The sequence below is a fragment of the Meriones unguiculatus genome, chromosome 1, assembly GCF_030254825.1.
Source record: "Meriones unguiculatus strain TT.TT164.6M chromosome 1, Bangor_MerUng_6.1, whole genome shotgun sequence".
Taxonomy (NCBI): Eukaryota; Metazoa; Chordata; class Mammalia; order Rodentia; family Muridae; genus Meriones; species Meriones unguiculatus.
The window spans coordinates 39,979,168-39,999,098 of NC_083349.1; the positions used below are offsets into that span (position 1 = coordinate 39,979,168).

The 19,931-nt window shown below is 43.2% G+C and overlaps 1 protein-coding gene across 1 annotated transcript in view; it reads right to left on the reverse strand.

The window, feature by feature from the left end:
- The window catches only part of Mamdc2 (MAM domain containing 2), a 153,332-nt gene that overhangs the window by 80,576 nt on the left and 52,825 nt on the right, over positions 1-19,931 (reverse strand). The window contains exons 3-5 of the mRNA XM_060387614.1: positions 8,193-8,464; positions 6,558-6,642; positions 3,400-3,537 (exon numbers count right to left, since the gene is read on the reverse strand). Coding sequence (XP_060243597.1) covers positions 3,400-3,537; positions 6,558-6,642; positions 8,193-8,464 — 495 coding nt within the window. The remainder of the gene's footprint in view (positions 1-3,399; positions 3,538-6,557; positions 6,643-8,192; positions 8,465-19,931) is intronic.

Below are 19,931 nucleotides of genomic sequence, written 5' to 3' on the forward strand. Positions count from 1 at the left end.
ACAGTGCTCTGATAACTGGGCTGGAATACGAGCTGCAGGACTCTGGGCCTGGCTCATCCTTTATCCCTCACTGACCCAATATGGCCGAAACAGTCTGGCCACAGAGGTAGCACTTTAGGCATTACACTCTTAAGAAGAGATTGCGCTCAAGAAATACAGACAAACGGAACAGTTTGACACTAGCACATAGGTTGGTTTTGCTTCTTCTAAGAAATTCCCATTCTCACTAGTCAGGTGACTCTCACCATCAGTGAGAATGACAGTAGCACTGTGGATACGACACTATAAGGACATGAAGGTCACCACTTTGGAGCCAAGTTTCGAGTGACTTGGCAAAGCTCTCTAACACTTGCCTATAGTCACACTTTATCTGTGTAGCTGTGAAACAGAGATCCAGGAATATTACAGTTTCCATGTCATATTACTCTCTACTTGATTTATAAGATATAACAGAAGAACAGTCAGCAAGCTTTTCCTGGCATCCATGCATGAAGCTGACTTCACCTGGCTTTTCTTGTATGGAAGCCCAAAGAGATTGCTAGCAGCTTTCTTCATTTAAACAAAGGGCTTGAGAACTGCTGACATTTCACTGTTCTGAGTTAATCTGTCTTTACGGTACTCATGCAGATTCGTGGGGGGGGGTGCTACTGCTGCGAATCATTCACTCTGCACAGAACCCTCATTTCTAGTGTGGATTATGTGCCTACCATGGGTCATGTATCTTTAGTGTTGAAATACTGGCTAGGCATAGAATTCTAAACTTTCAATATTACCAAGAATGCTAAACTTCTCTTTGAGGAGTAGGAAGTGAAAATGTTTTTTCTTGTCGTAGTTCCTTACATGACTCACCCTTATTCTATCTAGACAGATACCAGGGTATTAATTTATACTCTTATTCTCTTATTCTGTGTTTTTGTCCTCTACCTAGAAAGATAATCATCTTTAAGGTGACAGTGTATTCACTGTGTGATGGTGTCTCACCCCCTGTTCAAAGACCTCTGCTGGCTTTCCATCATCAATGAAGGTAAAATCTGTTCCTGTATCTGCCACAGAAGGCCTCTGAAAGGCTCTGCCCTGCAGACTATCAAAGCAGATGCTGAGACTTATGGCCAACCTTTGAGGAGATTGCAGGGAATCTTATGAAAGAAATGGGAAATAGTAAGACCTGGAGAGGATAGAAGCCCCACAAGAAGAGCAATAGAACCAAAAAATCTGAGCACAGGGGTCTTCCCTGAGACTCATACTCCAACCAAGTAGCATGCACAGATGTAGCCCATGACAGTTCAGTCTCCTACTGCGTTCCATAGTAATGGGAACAGGGACTGTCTCTGACATGAACTGACTGGCCTGCTCTTTGATCACCACCCCCCCGAGGGGGGAGCAGCCTTAGCAGGCCACAGAGGGAGACAATGCAACCACTCCTGATGAGACCTAACAGACTAGGATCAGAAGGAAGGAAAAGAAGACCTCCCCTACCAGTGGACTTGGGGAGGGGCATTCGTGGAGAAGGAGGAGGAAGGGAGGGATTGAGAAGGGAGGATGGAGGGAACTACAGGGGGATACAAAGTAAATAAAGTGTAATTAATAAAAAAATATGTTCCTGCATGCAAGCTTTTTAGAATTTGCCAAAATATTGCGTTTCCCCTACCCCATGTCTCTCTCCTTACTTTTTGTAGTTGGCACAACTATTCACAGCATCATTGCTTCTGTCTTCTCCCTGCTTGTAAATCCATACCTCCCCTTCAAATGAGTTTATTTCATTTATCATGACTTATAAAGGTTTCTTTGTCTGAAAATTACAAACACTTATAAGTGTACTTTTATCTCTAAATGTTTATCACATTCTTTTTGCAGGGGAAGAGGACAATACTGACAACATTTGACACATATGATCTTGTTTGATGTCCATTTATGGGAGAAAGAAGTTCTCTTTCTTGGGACATATATCTTGAGGTTTGGAAGCAGCCTGATGGTTTGACCTTTTAATTGTAATTTTCTTCATTAACCCAAGTCAGGATCAAATGAATGAAAATACTAAATACAAAGTTGGGTTTGTGTCAAATAGGCAAGCCCCATTTGCATATCTGGCTACTTGGAAGTATTTTGTTCTCTAAGCAGCCCAGACATGTTGAAAAGGAAAAGAAACCTATAGAGACTGAAAAGAAGGAGCTAGCTAACTTTGTCAGTCCATATAGTATTGTTCTTTATTTTGTTTTAGAAAATATTCACTAACTTTTGACATGTTTGAGAAGTTTCAAAAAAAATACACCATTTTTTTCCTGAATATTTTAAGGAAAAAAAAATCAAAAGTTCTCGTAAAGTGGGCTCACATTCTCGTATAACATCACTGGGGATGGCTATTCTGCGTGGGCCTCTGCTGGCTAGTTTGTCGCAGTCCTCACTCAGCCCACATGCCACTTTTCTTAATCTATCTCCTTGGCACTGGTGAGAAATTGAGTCTGAGACTGCGCAGAAAGGAGAAGAACAGGTATGAACAAAGAGGACAGGGATGTCAAGAAATGGACTCCAGAGACCAGGAGGCCTGTGGAATGGACACTCTGGAAGCAAAGGTGAAGACATGCTTTTAAACATGTGGATGACAAGAAACTGCAGTCAATGAGCGACAGTAAGGAACCACAAATAGTTGCCTCGTGTCCAGGAAAGGGTCCACACTGTCATTGTGAGAAATTTAGCAAGACTGAATAGATCCTTCACTATCTATGTGTCAAGAGTGGAAAAGAAAAAGATACAACATTCTTACTTTTGCTTTCGAGGCGAGCCAGACCTTCTCAATACTTAGAACCATAGAGTTGAGGACTGGGGTGTCTTGCAGATGAGGAGACATAGTGATTTACGAAACTTCCAGGGGCCAGGCTTGACCAGTGAGCCCCACAAGGAAGGACACCTTTGCCCTAGTTACTTTTCAGAGCATTCCTCCTGCTGTCCCCGCTGAGAACCTGTCATCTGCATTTTCCTTGCAAAGTGCCTGTGTACTTGACCACCAGGGGGCCCTATTGCACACTTCAAGCAGAATAATATTAGCCTTGGTGGTCACACGGGAAATTCTTAAGGACTTGCCGCACTGTGATCTATTTTTAATAAAGATCGGAATCATTCCAGCCTTGTCTTTAGAAATAAGAACATAGCCAATAGATAAGAAGTGAAACATTCCATAAAAACAGCCAAGGTTATAGATGAGCTAAAACCTTTCCCCTTGTGACTTCCTTAGTTACAAGCTTATGTTTCACAGTTGTCTCTGTCTCATGATTGTCCTTTCTTCTTTCCTCTTTGACTGGGTCTCCCAGTGGGTCCCCACCCCTTCTTCTGCTGACAGAAGCCAGGAGGCAAGTTGAAGCAAAGTTCACCCCGGAAAGAAGACTGAACTTGTGGCCCGCTCACCCTGCTCGCTCCTGAAGGTATGGTCCTGCGGGAGGACGGAGTGGCTGTTCTTCGTAGTTCCTCCTCCAACAAACCAGTTCACGTTGGGATTCCACCGGTTTACAAAGCCACAGAGATGGTTTTCTTCAAAGTCGCATTCTGGAGGAAGAGACACAGATAGACATTTCATGGGCTGGCAGTCACACCTGGGGACACCCACTCTCACTTCAGGGTCTGGCCTTAGTCATCCTACAGGCTGTGTTCCTCAACCATGGGTGCCTTTGGACCGGAAATTCTACACAATATTGGTCAAGAGGAGAGATCCAGTACTGAACTGAGGCTCTGTTTCAGCCTTGCCCCTCTGAACCATAGCCTTTTCTCTCGTTAGCCATGCACCTTGTTACGGGACTCAGCATCTCTACGAATCTCTTTATTGATGCGTGAATTGGAGACAACAGTTCCACGTCATCATCCTGTAAGCATGGGCAGCCCTCAGGCCAGAACCGGAACACCAGGCACATGGCCCATGCTTGATGTAATCTGATGATTTCTGTCAGTCTACTAAACTTAGTTGATTAGTCAATGTTTTGGTGCTGCGGACAAAATTTGTTAAGTATGCACTTTACCGCTGACATATATTTCCAGCTCCAATGTGTATTTTAATGTACTATTTCAAGGTTATCCCCTCAGCTCTAGACATGTTTTCTACCACCCTTTCTGTTACCTGCTGGTCCAGCCCTCCATCTCTTTATGGTGAATAAGATTTTCAGAAACTCAGAGGTATGTTTCGAAGATGCTAATAACCCCTGCCCTCCCCTCCCCACCCCTGTTGTCTGATGAAGAAAAATCTACTTAGAGTAGGCAGGAGAGGCATACACTAGGCCCAGGGCCTTCCTGCAACTCCTTCCTAGAGATGAGAAACACAGAAGTAAAACACGTACGCTTGGGGACATTGACATGTTTCCAATAAATTGTTCCTCATCAACAAATTCTTTTAGTTGGGGACAGGGAATTTATGAGTCTAATCCGACCACTGACTACATAATCCTGCAATTACCAAATGAAGAATCATTCCTATCCCGTTCTTCTCTGCTGCTCCAATCTCCTTCTTGTTGGGTTTCACCACAGGAAGGTAAAGGAGGCTGACACAAGGGCTAGTGCCCATCTTCATCACTGCTGGGTTACGACGGTGAGCTATGTCCTTTTACAGAAGGAGCAGCCCAGCCAGGAGTCTTGATCATACAGTCACCATTTCTAGTTGCTAGTAATTTCTCCTCTTATCCCATTGGATCTGGCTAGCTAGATGACAGTTATGAGTCATAGTTGATGCTAATTCTGCTCACAGTGCCAGCACCTGATGGTGTCTTTTTTCTATACAACTTTGTGGTCTCACTGATGTTGATGGGTTTTCTACAAATTATGGAGGCTGGTCCTGCCCCACCCCCCATTCCTGTTCCCATCAGGATCCTAGCTTTCAGCTGTCAGTGAGCAGTGACAAATTTTAAGATTTCCTTTTGAATTTCCACTGCAGTGTCTGCTAACCAATGCTCAATGTCTAGTGCCAAGGGCTGAGATAGAGTGTAATAAAAAGCAAAATCCTTCTCAGAGTGCCAGGTGCTAGTCTAAGCTTTTTTTCTATGCATTTACTTAATCCTCAGCGTAGCTCCTCGACACAGGTACTATCACTAACCCAACTGAAAAGACAAGGAACCAACAGAAGAGGTGGATACAGAGCAAGGAGGGGCAGCAGCATGGCATCCTTTTTGTTTTAAACAAACCAGAAGCCACCAAATCATCTGGGGGAAAGAAATGAAAGTTTCTTGTGTGCCCGGTAGTTTATCAACCATCTTAATAGCCACAGCCCTGTGTGTGTGTGTGTGTGTGTGTGTGTGTGTTTGAGTGTCTGTGTGTGTGCAGTGAGGAACTGAGCCAGAAGGTGGAGCTCCCCAGGTGTGTCTGACTGCTTCTGTGTGGGCTGGGGCAGCACATAGTCTATTCAAGGGAGGAGCCTGGATGGCTGGAAGTTCTCTGCATCTGCAGAAAGTACTCACTTTTTGTTCTATTTTTTTTTTGTTTGTTTGTTTGCATTAGAGGTATCACTGAAAGACCAGACACAGAAGCCAGGCCACAGGGCATTAGCATAGGCTCCTCGTTCAAGATCATCTTTGACTCTCTACTCCCTTTGGCTCTGAGTCCTCCATCTAAATACTGTCCATGCTGAGGCATCTCTCACAGCTACTGACTTTTTTCTTTTGCAATGCCATTCCACCCCACCTCTTCACCCCCACCCCTGGCTTAAGGTCTTCATTCTGTGATCCCTGGAAAGTCACAGTCTCTTCCAGGATTTTCCTAGCTCCTATGTATCCATATTTTCCTTGTCTACAGTTCCTAAAAACTAGTGTCATCATCTGAAAGGCACAGCTGCATGCCTATGCCCTGCAGGTGAACTCTAGCACTTCCCTACCCCATAATTCCAGGCACCCAAGCTCCCTGCCCTGTCTAGTCTCTGTAAGAAGCTTCTCCACCCCCAACCCCTGCCCAACTGCTCAGCTATGGTCTTTGCATCTGTATGCTCAGATCCCACAGCCTCTGTGAGCAAACAGCTCTTCCCCTATGTGCACTCCCACAGATGCCAGCCCTGTGTGCAGTGGTTACTCTGTAAAGAATTATGGTCAGTGGCAGATGAGGAATAGTCTGGCCTCCATGGGGCTGGGGCTGTCCTCTCTCCCTGCCTTCCTAAAGCTGCCAAGCAGATAATCAATCCTGCCCACACCAGGTAGAATCTAAATGACAATCGTGATGATTAAGGCAGTGGCAGCAGTGTATCAGGAAAGCAGGTGACATGATAGATGTCTGCTCTTCTGGCAAGAGCTACAAACAAATAGAGTTCACAGCAAACCAGCAATTATTTTCATTGGAGCTGGGTGAGGTTAGAGAGCATCGCTAAGGACAAAAATTGCTGCTTCTACTCATTAACCCAGCCAGTCTGAGCAAATGCTAAGGAGCCTTTCAACACTGAAGGCAGAGGATCAGTGTCTCATCTTCAAGTGACCCTGGCAAAGAACGGAAGCTACTGCGCATTTTACAGCATGCTCCATGGCTCACTTGGCCTTTAAGATCGATTTGGTGCTTTCTGGCAGTGGACTGGAGAAAGAGATTTGATCACTAAACTCACTCACCAATACAGTAGCCGGCTGTCATCTTGATTTCAAAAAGGGCGATGCTGGCCGTGTTTCCTTGTCCCAGGACACCTTCTATCAAAATCTGTACAACATATGTGGGAAAAAGAAACCAGGCATCAAAACACCATGTTTCCTGTCCAATAGTTCAGTTCTTTAGTCAGAAGCTGGTATTCAGTGTGGTCCATGGCTGCTGAATGTCAGTCTCATATGTGTCTGTGTACACATGAACACATGCACATACTCTGAGGACTTTGACATGAGCGCAGTTTCCATCAAAAGCTTGAAGTCACACGTCACATGTCTTTCCATGCTGCTCTAACCTCCACTGCATTCATGGAGGCAGTAATTGCTGGGGGATGGAGAGGAGAGCTGTGTTCCTAGGGAAGTATATGCTGGATGGAACTGAGGACAGATGATGCAGGGGCAAAAAAAAAAAAAAAAAAAAAATCCTTGGATGAGAAATCAGAAAGCCCAAATTGTCAGAAATCTCCACACAAGATGGGAAGGCTCAAAAGTCAACCCATCATTTTAACTTTGGTGAGAAATTGAGAATTTTACACAATGACCAGGTAGAAGTCTGATAAACCCATATAGCTGATTTCAGGGAACGTCGGAGTTCACATCTGGCTCTGATTCTCAAATAGCTTTTACTTCTGTGGGTTCAACAGGATATTTTGTGAGTATGTGGGTGGATTTGGGTTCTGACAGCCATTGGAAGATGGTGTGAAATAGGAACTCAGACCTCCAATATTCTTCCCTCAGTAGCCACCCAATGGGAAGGACTCCCAATAGGCTGGGCTGGAGGGAGATGTCTTTCAGAGAAGAGGCTAGAGCTTAGGAATAAGAATGCATTAGGAACGGGGTTCTCTTGATGACTCTGTTGTGTCCCCAGTGAGACTCTCATATGTGCCAAACTCCAGCTCTGTCCTGGCTCAATTCCACACCCCACCTCTTACATCTTCTGCTTTCTTCCCTGAGTGTCACTGACAGAACAGTTATCTCTCTGAAAGGAAAGAAAACATGCTTGGTAAATAACTTCACCCTTTCAAATTATTTTAGTGTTTCCTTTATGGTAGTGCCTTGTTCAAACCTTGGAGCAACTAACCCATTAGGAAGACAACACAAATATATCCCACAAACAGTTTAGAAGGATGAGGCAAAATTGTTGGCAACAAGAAAAATACTCCCCAAAATCCATTTTCACTGACGAAGTCAACTTAAGCACCATTTTGAGGCCTGTTTTAAATAGATGGGAAAAGTCTATGAAGATGCTCTTTTAAAATTTACATTAATTTTTATGATGTAACTAACCTTACTGACTTACTTGTTCTATAAGACAGTGATTCTCAACCTGTGGGTTGTGACCTCTTTGGGGATAGAATGACCCTTTCACAGGAGTCACCCAAGACCATCAGAAAATACCGATATTTACATTATGATTCATAGCAGTAGCAAAGCTACAATTATGAAGTAACAACAAATAAATAATTTTATGGTTGGAGGTCACCACAACACGAAGAAATGTGTTAAAGGGTCTCAGTATTTGAAAAGCTGAGAACCGCTGCCCTAAGACCTCAACTAGCTAAAGCACATGGCAAGATGTTTCACACCTTCCTCCTGCATTCCACCTACCTTGAATTTCTTGGTGCTGTTTTCAAGGTCCAGACTGGCTATGAGCCAGCTGTCTGAAGGCTCCTTGGTGGACCAAAGCAGGCGATCAAAGCTTTCATCCTCAAATCTCACATACAAGTTCAGCTGGCTGCGGTCTGAGGAGGATCCTGGAGCGGTGGTTATCTGGTAGACCAAGCGCAGGCAGTGCCACTCCTCAGCCTGCAGATCAGAACTCAGCAGCACAGCTTTCTCCCCTTGCTTGGCAAAAGAGGTATCCACATAAACATAATGGCCTGAGAGGGAGAGGAACACGGACAAAGAATTAGTTTTCTGTTGCAACTTGGAAAAAAAAAACAAAAAAACCCAGCTGTTTGGTCCATTAAATCTGTGGGAAGACAAGGCCAGGCATGGTGATGCACACCTGTAATCCCAACACTCGGGAGGCAGAGTCAGGCAGATCTCTGTGAGTTTGAGGCCAGCGTGGTCTACAAAGAGACTCCAAGACAGCTAGGGCTACACAGAGAAACCCTGTCTCAAAAGACCACCACCACCAACAACAAAATCTGTGGGTAGACAGCCTGCCGGTGCATTGTCTCAGCTCGCCAGAACTGCCTCAACACCGGGTCTCTACTCTCTTGTGAAATGAGCGTAAGTACCCTGCACTTTGTGGGCCACACACATCCCATAATAAGTGTTAACACATCCCAAACCATTTGTAAATGATATCATAAGGCTATGTCAAAGGTTGGACATGTTTCGGTCATGTTGCAGCTACGTTCTCACATGGCAACAGGCGCAGGCCGAGCACTGGGCCTCTCAAGAGAATAGAGTGCCCTACCCAGTTCTTCCCTTCCACTCCTCTGAACTCTGAGGCCTCGGTCAAGTATTTGGTGCCTTTCTCATCCCACACTAGGTCCAGTTAGCACACTGCACTAGGACACCCTGGCTCTCATATGGGTGGGGGTGCAGGCTCAAGGCATTGAATCCAGGGAGACATATGAGCAGGCTGGAGCCAAAAGCCTCAAAATGGGATGACTTGGTGCCCTCAACCATCTCCTTCCACAGCTTTCCTCAAAAAAAAAAAAAAAAAAAAAAAAAGATTTAATTTGTATTTAGTTTGTATCATTAAAATAGACTTAATTGATTTAGTTACTCAGCCTGGCTCTTGGGGCCTAGCCAGATAAAGTGTAAGCTTTCTTGCTTGCTTCTTTAGGATTAAGAATCAGATTCCCTTTGCCTAGATTGTTTCATAACGAAATATAAATCTCATAGCTCTGATAAGTACATGGAAAGTGTGTGTAAGACAGATTGCATAGGGCTTGGAAAGGAAAGGGCACAGCAGGATTATTCCCTGATCTGTCTTTCTCTGTCATCTCTTCCTCTTTCTCAATTCTTTGATTCCTTGTTTTTCTCTCCTCTTTCTCTCTTCTGTCTCCTGTTACTTTCTTTCCTTATTCCCCACCCTTCTCTTTTCTCTATTTCTCTGCCATCCTGTTCTGTCTGCCTGTATCCTACTAATACTTATGAGTGGTATTTTACCAGCTGAGCCAGGATATGGAATCATATTCTTATGGAAGATGGAGGGAAGGAGTAGTGAAGCCAAGAACACTAGTGTAAGCCTTCCTTACTACTCTGGCCACTTGGACTCCTAGCCTAGTGATTCACTTTTATTAGTCTTCAGAAGTGGAAGCTGTAGACTCTACATTCCCCGAAGCTCCCACATTTATGCCTGCATTAACTCTTTGCCTTCTATCGTGTGGCTGCCCACTGCACCCCTGGCAGATTTTGGCCCCTAACACTGAACTCTCACATGAAAGTTCTGGAATACATGTATGTTTTGCTTGATTTCCTTCAGCCTGCCCTCCCACACATATTACCTCAAATAACCATTGCAGCTAAGATCTCTCTGCAGCTTTGGCCAGTTCTGGATGGCCAGCAGCAACTCAGCAAATGATCAGCCTCTACATAGGACACAGAAAGCCAACTTGCTAGCTGGAAGATTCCGAGATCAAACTCATCTCCAGCAGGCAGTCTTGATGTGGCAGCAACTCATGAGTGACAGCAGCATCAAGAGCCACCTCAGGTCCCCCCATGTGGTAAGTCTGAGACTTAAAGCTATTGACACCACCAAGTGTTCTGCATACAGCTAGTACTCAGGTATGGGCACTGCCCTAAGTGCATGGTAACCATTTGCCATTCACAAGCTGTGGTGCCTATTGGATCTCAATTATGAAACTGGGCTCTTGATACCAAGGGGTTTGTTAGGAAAAATTTCGATCACTTTGACCTCATGGGGATGTGTGAGTGCCACCCTGTTTTCACCATTCTTTGTTCAGGGAGTCTCAATAGGCAGGTAGTGAAGTGGAGTGGGCATGGGATGGTGTGCGGATGAGATTTTTGTCAACTTGAGTCAAGCTAGAGTCATCTGAGGAGAGGGAATCTCAACTAAGAAAAGCGCCCCCATCAGCTGGCCTGTGGGAAAGTGGTTGATTGGTGGTTGCTGTGGGTGGGCCCAGCCCACTTTGGGCAACACCATCCCTGGGAAGGTTGCCCCGGGGTGCATAAGAAAACAAACTGAGCAAACCAGGAGGAGCAAACTGGTAAGCAGCATCTCATGGTTCCTACCCCAGCTCCTGCTCCCAGGTACTTGTCTTGTATTCCCACCCTGACTGCCTCCAGGGATGGATCTAAAAGTTGAAAGCTGAAATAAACCCTTTCACCCCCAAGTTGGTTTTGGTTATTGTCTTTTCGACTCCAATAGAGACATTAAGATAGATGGAGAAGTGTGGGAGAGCTGCTTTCCTGCAGAAGTAAAGAGGTTGGAAGTGGGACATAAGAGAAGACAGAAGAAAGTTTGTATTCATGACAAAGAGGCTGCTCTCGAGGCCCTGCTCTCCTGGGCATTTCCCAGTTTCTCCTGCCTCAGTTCCTTCCTTCCTTTCCACATTCCAGAAGAGAAAGCTCAAGACTTGAAGCTGAGGTTTTCAAATTTGCATTTGGAATCATCTGGAGGGACCACTTTGAAGAAATAGGGTACATTCTGTAGACACCCTTTGTCTATCACAGAAAGTGCATCACAGGTTCCTATAGCATGTTTGGGAGGGAGGAGATGGTTCTAAGAAAAACCCAAATGCCAGAGAATGTGTGTAAAAGCAGGTTCGTAGCATCTAACAATAGGTGATACCTGTACTTTCTGGTGAGGGCTGTTAAAAAGCCTGTGCTGAACTGGGAACAGAGATGCACACCTCTAATTCCTGGAACATGAAAGATCAGGCAGTAGAATGACAAGTCTGAGACCAGTAAGACTTCATCTCCAAAAAGAAAATCTGTTGTAGATGGTGGTTAACATCATGGCCCACAACTGGGTGAGGTGTAGAGAATAAGGCATCACGAAATTCTCAGCCCTAACTAGAACACATAGACCAAACTCTCCTCTCTCTTAAGGCTCAGGGATGATTGTAGAAGAAGTAGAAAGGGTATAAAGAGCCAGGCAGAGGAGGTGCGTGAATATAAGAAAACATTATCTTCTGGAGAGCAGGGCAACTGTACCTATGAACTCCCAGTTGCCATAGTGTGCCCAAGATCTGCATAAGCCTAAGCCAGACCAAATTCCGGTATGGAGCAGCGAGTTGGGTCCACACTTCTTGTCCTGGTGTGGTCAGCAATTATGTTAGATGCAGGGAGAGGGCGACAGTTTTCTCCACAAGTGTCGCCTTTCATAAGTCTATCATTCTCTCATGTAAGACCAGCCCCACCCCCAACCTGTCTTGACATTCACTCTTACTTTCTATTTCCCTGAAAGCTTTTGCTAATGATGGCTTGTTAAGAGCCTTTGAAGCATACACTATATTAAATGCATTATTCAAAATACCGTGATATCATACTGTATTATAAAAGTTGGCTATTTATTGAGCGATTTTGACATCTCATCCATAAATATTAACTATTTCAAAATATTGAGATTCCACATTTAAATTACAGCTCTCAAATTCAGTTCTGGGCACACTGGATGGACATGCCTACTAACTGTAGCGGAATATGTTCTCAGGCTTATCTACCTACCAGAGCAATGCGTTTTCCTAACATATTTAACTAACTCAAATGTTCCTATCTATCTACCATTGCCTAGTTCAAGAATCTGAGTGAACTTTTCATACCCACCCTGGACCCAGCCTCAGAACTTTTCTAAACACAGCCCCATGGAGCCATTACCAGCTAGTGTGAGTCAACACTTGGAACTGAAGCTGAAAACCCCTACTCGGGGTTTCAAAGCAATACTGTATTTTGTGGTCATGTTACAGCTAAATTAAACTAGGAGGAACATGATATATTTAGAGAAAATTTGTGAAATCCAATATAGTATGACAAGACATGGCTATAAAGTGACTTCTCTGTACTATAACTTGTAAAATTCCTGTAAAACCTCTTTATTACAGAGAAGAGAGTGAAATAATACATATGATTTACTCCACCCTGGCTATCCTGATATCAGGAATCTGACCTTACAAAGAATCCGCTCATCACAGAAGCTACCCTTTTAAAACAACTCAGTGCTTTTCAGCACATTAAAAAAATTGCACAATCATCTCATTATTGTGTGATTCTAGAACATTTGTGCCACTCAAACCAAAGTTCTAAACTCATTCACAGTCATTCTTCATCCTTCTGTCACCAGCCTCCGGAGACCTCGCTCTAAGAATCTACATGATTTGCCTGTTCTGGGAATGGCTTGTAAGTAGAGTCATAGCATGTCTGTGCCTGGCACCTTCCCTCAGATATCTTTTGAGGTTCTTCTGAAGTAGAATATCACTCCTTCTTAAGATGAAGTCCCTGCAGTTGCTTCCTGCAGTTGCCAGCTGACAGATGTCTTTTGGCTATGATGAGCAGGGATGCTATTATGAGCTTGCATGTGAAGTTTCAGTAGATGAACATTCAAGTCTCATTGACAAGACTTTATTCACTGCTGTCAGCTCATATGGTAACACTGCGTTTAGCTTTTTGAGGAACTGCCAGAAATTCTTGTGCGGCTACACTGTTTGTATTCCACCCACAATGCATTTATCCTATTCTTTGCCTATGGGTAGGTAATCCTCTCCACAAGGCTGTAGCCAAGTCTAGCCTCTGAATTCAGACTAGGATATTTTTCCCTGATTTCCTGATGCTTTTTCTCCCTGGATCCCACCTTGCCCAAGGGAAGGTATAGAGTGATGAAGCAGAGCATGTCAGGCGGATGTTGGTTTAGATTCTAGCCACACTATTTAGAAACTCCATCATTTGGGGCAAGCTAATGATAGTATTTGAGATTCACTTTCTCCACTGGTAAAAATGGGGATGCTAAACCAATGATTCTGTAGCATTTTTAAGAAGATTAAATAAGGGAGCTGGAGAGATGGTCCAGTGGTTAAGAGCACTAGCTGCTCTTCCAGAGGACCAGGGTTCAATTCCCAGCACACATGAAGCAGTTCATAACTACCTGTAACTATCCAATTTCAGGGGATCTGACACCCTTACACAGTCATGCATACAGACAGAACACCAATGCGCATAAAATAAAAATAAATTATAAAATAGAAGATTAAATAAGACCAATAGCATAGAAATTAGCATATTGCCAAGCTCTTAATCAGTGTTAGTGCTTTTATTTCCAGTCGCCCAGTCAGTATTATCTTTTGGATGCTAGCAACCTTGTGGTCATCCTATGCTGGAGCTCTCGGGTACTAGCTATTCTTTATCCTGCTGCTGTAGTGGCCCTATCCTTCTGATGTGATACAAAGTCCTCCACTGCACAGCTGACCCTTTCTGTCCTTTGCAGCTAGATGCATTCGGCCCTAGTGGGCTCACAGCTTTTTCTCATTCCTATTGTGGAGCAGGGCTCCTCCACAGACTTGTATCCTAATTCTGTATAAGCCATAAGAAAGAGTTGTGATTATTTTGGCATGTCAAAAGACAGATTTCTGAATGTGTAGAGAAAATGCGATGGGTAAGGGTCCCCCAAAATGGTTCATATGGAGATGGCTAAGAGTGGTAAAGAGCATGTTCTGCTCTTACGGTGGACCTGAGTTCTGTTTCCAGCACTCATGTTGAGTAGCTCACAACTGCCTGTAACTCTAGTTCCAGGGAATCTGATGCCTCTGGCCTCTGTGGGCACTTGCAATCATTTTGCACATACCCCCATACACATGACTAAAAATAAACAGTTGATTTTATTATTTGAAAATAATTTAACTCTGCAAATGTTAAAGAAACTCTAGTTAAAGTTCGAGATTATTAATTTCAAGTTTCCTCAACCAGATTCATAATCATCAATAAATCTACTGATCACTTCCAGAAAAAATAGATTTGAAATTATGTAGCATGAATAACTTTCACTTTTATAGTCTCTCCTGCTTGAAGTTCCCAGTTTTCCTGAGTGTTATCGTGTCATTAACTTTTTGAAAAGATTACAATTTTAATCATAGAACAATGAGCATAACTTTTAAGAATTATTAAATTATCTGTTAAGGAACAGATGCAGGTGAACACGATGGCAGACCTCAGCTGCTCAGGAGGCAGAAGCAAGAAAACACAAGCTCAAGGCCAGCTGTAGGAAGTTCAGTGGTAAAGTGATTGCACAATATACACAGACAAAGTCCCATGCTCAATCCTCAATATGACAGAGGAGAGAGAGAGAGAGAGAGAGAGAGAGAGAGAGCACTGATCTCTTTTATTCAGCAGACTCTTTGTATTTATTCTTGTATCCTATTTCTATCAGATCGTCCTATACAGTGGAGCCAGAAATTCACAAAAGTCAGTCCATAAGCTCAAGGACACAGGTAGAAAGACAAGACATGACTTACAGTGCGTGCCTTTCCCTCATACCATGCTGGCTCCAAACACTTTCTTCTCTGCCACACTGTTAACTTAAATCTTCACAAGTGTATTCATTTTACTATGAGAAGAAAAGCATGTCTTTTCACCACAATGACCTATATCCTCGACAAGAAACACGTATTTTTGTTGTGAGCAAAGTTTTATTCTTTTTCTTTTTACTAGTACCCTCACAGGGGGCAGATGCTTCTATTTGGGAGTACTTTAGACCTCCCTATTAGTGTCATGTCTGCTGGGGACACAGCCATTGGATTTTACCATATCGCCTGTGATACTGAAGGTTCTTGGCACATCAAGGTTTTTAACATTCACATGTCTTACAGCTGCTCTATAGCACCGTGCAGTAGTTTGCCATGTCTTATAGTTGACCTATAATAGTGTACCTTGCTTCCCCACACTGGAAAGATGTTGGAAAAATCATTGAACAGCTGAATATAACCAAGGATAGTTCCAGCTTCATTTTGGCAGTCAGAGATGCTCCGAAGTTTCTGGTTCTGTAGACTTCCCTACCCCAACTAGCCCTGTGAACAGTGCTGGAGGTATGGCAGCAAGAACATGAAGGCCGCCCTACAAGGAGATTGCCACTGGCAGCCAGAGACTCCCCAGGTTTCAGCCTGTTGCCCTAGGCTGATGTACTTACTCCCTGACACCAAGGAGAAGGCATCAGAATAAGTCTGGTGTAGTTAATTTCCACAAAGCATTTGGACCCTTACCTGCTGGACAGCATAGTGTTCCACAATTGGCCCACTAGGCCTCCAGGGCCCTGTTGGATAGGACAGCTCACACTTCACAACCCTTCCCAGTGTTTTTTTTTTTTTTCAGTGGAAATGGCTTCTCTGCTCTCTTGTCGCCATCGGAGGTCCCTAGTAATGACACATGTCCCAGAGAATTTTCATTCTGAGTCAGTAGAATATGGAACCATTGTCTCTAAATGTATTGTTGTGTTGAGAATGGAATCTGAGGTACTAAGACCCAGCTCTGTGAGGATATCGGTGTGTGCTGCCTCCTCATCCCACTCCTAAAGTGCAATTGGCAGCATGGTCTATAATTAAGAAGAAGTGGCCAAACTCCGGGGCTCTATTTGGGTCCTCTTTGCTAAGAGACTGCTCCCAGAACAAAGTCTAGCATAGCAAAGTGCTTTCATGTGGGAAATTTAATATTCAGTTTTGCATCAGGAAAAAAAAAAAGAGAGAGAGAGAGAGAGAACCTGCGTTTAAAGAGCAAAACAAAATTATAGTGTGCACATTCCCTTTTAACCCAACACACAGGGCGATGGCAGGGTGTACCCTGTCTCTGTATGGAAATGGACTTGGCCGTGTTTGTTCACTCTTCATTAAACTTTAAGTGTAATAGATTAGGCAGCTACCATGGATAGCTGTGCAATGTACAACACTAACTGTGCGTGATGATCTTGCTTGTCCCAAACAGTCTTTGCTAACCACCACCTACATTATTGGATGTCTCTTCTAAGTTCTCTTAGCATCTGTTATATCAATTTATTTTTGCCTATTTCCTTGACTACCGTCCTTATTGGTGCTTTCCACACCTAAGGGCATACAATCTATCTGCTTGGCTCTTAGCAGGTTTGTAGTCCCTGTTTTAAATAAATGAGTAAACTCCCTCCTGACAGTAGGTTTTCTTCATTATTATTTTTATATAAAGGTGTGTTAAAACCCATTTCACTATGGAGATTTCTCGTTAGTTTCAAATTTCATAATAACCACTCACTGTTATTCCTAAACTTCACTCCAGGAAATATGACATTTGATGGCAGCTATCATCTTCACCAGTGACTCATGCCACATTTAAGTACTTTAACATATGTCCCTACCGTTAACACTTTTGAGACATTAACCCCACTACACTGAGATATGCAAAGAAGTGTTAAAACACACAAGTCTTTCCCTTGCTGGAATGTAGCGCTTGGGGTAAGCATTCAGAAGGCCTTTCAGTATGCGGCATTTCCAGAGTAAAGAGAGCAATGGTTTTTATCAAACCCCCATTTTGGAGTCATTTCAAAGCAGAGGTCATCACTCCATGGAGCAGTGACAAGGCAGCACTACACAGCTGTCTCCAAGGACATTGGTGTTTCCCCTGACATCAGGAAAACTTCTCATTGTAGCTAATGCTGCAAAAGTTGTGTCAAAAGATTGCAGAATATTATGAGGGATTAAGGAGCCTGCCAGCAGCAATCTCCAATGTAAACAGTGGCCAACACTGGAAACTGCCACCCAGATGTCTGTCTGCACTTTTCTTTAGGGCTATGTAGGGTGTGGTTTAAACGCTGCTGACCTCACTGGCCATTTTGGAAGAGAAGTTTACCTTAGCAACTACCAACAGGAAACCAAGTGATGAACCCACAGGGTAAGGTCATGAAGCTGTTGGAAAAGGAACAGAGCTTTACAGAGCTTGAGCAAGTATTAAAAATAAAAACAACAAAAAACCCTTCATTGCATGAGAGTGTTTGCACTGTTAGAAACCAGCTCTCGGAATAATTTCTAGAAAACATTCCTTGGAGTTACTGACATGATCCTCTACTTAATATAAAAGAGCTGGGCCTAGTGCTACATGTCTCTAATCCAGCAGTGGGAAACTGAGTCAGGGAGATTGTGAGTTAAAGGTCAGCCTGAGCTCTCTAGAGGGACCCTGCCTCAAACAGAAACATGAAATAAAAAAACAACAAAACAAATCAAAACAAACAAACAAAAAAACCCCAAACTTCAAACCAATCCAAAAGAAAACAAGTGTGCACAAAGATGAAGTCAAGCTCAATGGGCAACTGGACTAAAACCCACCAGTCTCACAAGTAGATTGGGAAGGGAGAAGGTATCCTGCTGCCAGGAGAAATATGTTCTTTATGGCGAGCTCTCTGTGTTACTGCTCTGCCTAATGACACTGCTTGGAGCATAGCTGAGTGCTTTCGCTCATGAATTTTGTAAGAGATTTTATCAAAGGAGGTTCTGCACACTTCAGCTTCACTCAAACCAAAACAAATTGGCATGCCTGTGAAGGCTTCACTGTGGCATGCGCAAATATATCTGCACGTCCATATGTATATGTGTATGTATTTGCACATATATAAATAGATACAAAAATATTTACAATTTCTCATTTCAAATTTCTGCATACAATTTCTGCATCATGTGTATCTAAAGAAGAAGATGAAGAAAAAAAACAAGGAGAACATTCCGTTTAAAAGGTAAAGAGAGGTCAACATATTTAATCTTGTATTGAACAGAAGATGGAAGATAAGATACACAGGGCTTGACAGTGGGTCAGTGGATAAAATGTTTTCATGTAAGAATGGGAACCTGGATTCAAATTCTCAGAACCTCTGTAAAACCTGGGAGCAGAAATGCATGCCTGTACTCTAGTGCTTCTAGTCACTAGTCATTCCAGTGACATGGAAGACAGAAGAATTCCCGGAACTAGCCTGATATGTAATGGGTAACAGCAGCAGCAGCAACAAAGACACGTTGAATGAAACCAAAACCCGAGGTTGTCTTCTGACCTTCACACAGGCACAAGTCTGCACTTAACACACGTGAATGCACACACATATCCAGCTACAAGCATACACATTATACACACACACACACACACACACACACACACAGGAATATATGATGTTCAATGGTAGAAATAAAGGAACCCCTATAACATCTGGTAAATGAGCCTTTTGTTCTACAATCGTAGTTTTAAAACTTTCAAAAAGCCCAAGTAAACGCAGTAGTCTGTTTACTAACGGAGCAAAGATGAGCAGCGGGGATAACCCGGTGGAGAAAACAGTTTGATACAGACTGTTGCTCTTTTACACAGTTTTACCCACCACTTCTGTATCCCCCCAAGTCTCTAATAGGATGTCTAAACCTCATGGTGGTTTGGAAACCTCTTAGATTATTATTTTAGATAATTCAGATCTTTTCAAAGCTACAGGTTTAGCACTGCATCTTTCACCTGGATCCTGTTTTTTGTTTGTTTGTTTTGTTTTGTTTTTTGTTTTGTTTTGATTTTTCTCTCTAACTGGGTATTTGGTTGAGGACAGGTATTCCTGGTTCGTGTGTCCATGGAAGCCCTTCCTTGTGAAACAGCCTGGATTCATCAGCTTTCATCCTTGCACACATCAGCATCTTTGAAGGAGACATGGTCCGCAGGACACAGAGACACAGTCTAAGGGATTCTGAAGTGGCAGCTGGAGAAATGTTATTTTTAATGGTTTGCTTTCCTGGTCAGACCTCAACCACATCGTATGTTCAGGTATTGTCAACTGTATGTGTTCTACTCACTTCTAATTTCAAGGTGTGGCACACAGTAGGTGTTTGATAAGTGTGTGATAAATTAATTAAACAGCAGACCCTTCTACACAATTCAGTACAGTAGGACAAAAGGTGTTTTATATAGTAAATGATAGTATATTTTATATAGTATATTGCAGATTCTAGAAGCATTGCTTACTTTTTATGAAGAGAAATATGAGGGTGAGTATGTGTCTAAGGAGTCTAAGATAGAATAGGACCAAAATAGAAGTGGAATAAATCAGGTTTCAGTAAGAGGTTTGAATTTTGATACCAACTCACTGACAGAAACATGTTCTTACTCAGTTTAGAGACTTAACTACTTACAAACACTGGAGTCAGCTTGAGCTTCCCATCAATCCCACGAAAAAGCTGGACACATTTGTCCCTCTTTTGACAGACTGCAGAAGCCTGGCTTGGACACTGTACTCTGCTTAATGAGCACTGGGCTCCAGATTCAATCAGATGGCCAGACAGAGCAGTTGGAATTACTGGTGCATATTCTAAATATTACATGGCACATACTGACCTTAGGAAACTTTGCTTGTTACTTATTTGCAATGCTGATTTAACAGGGCATCCTGCAACCCTTAGTCCT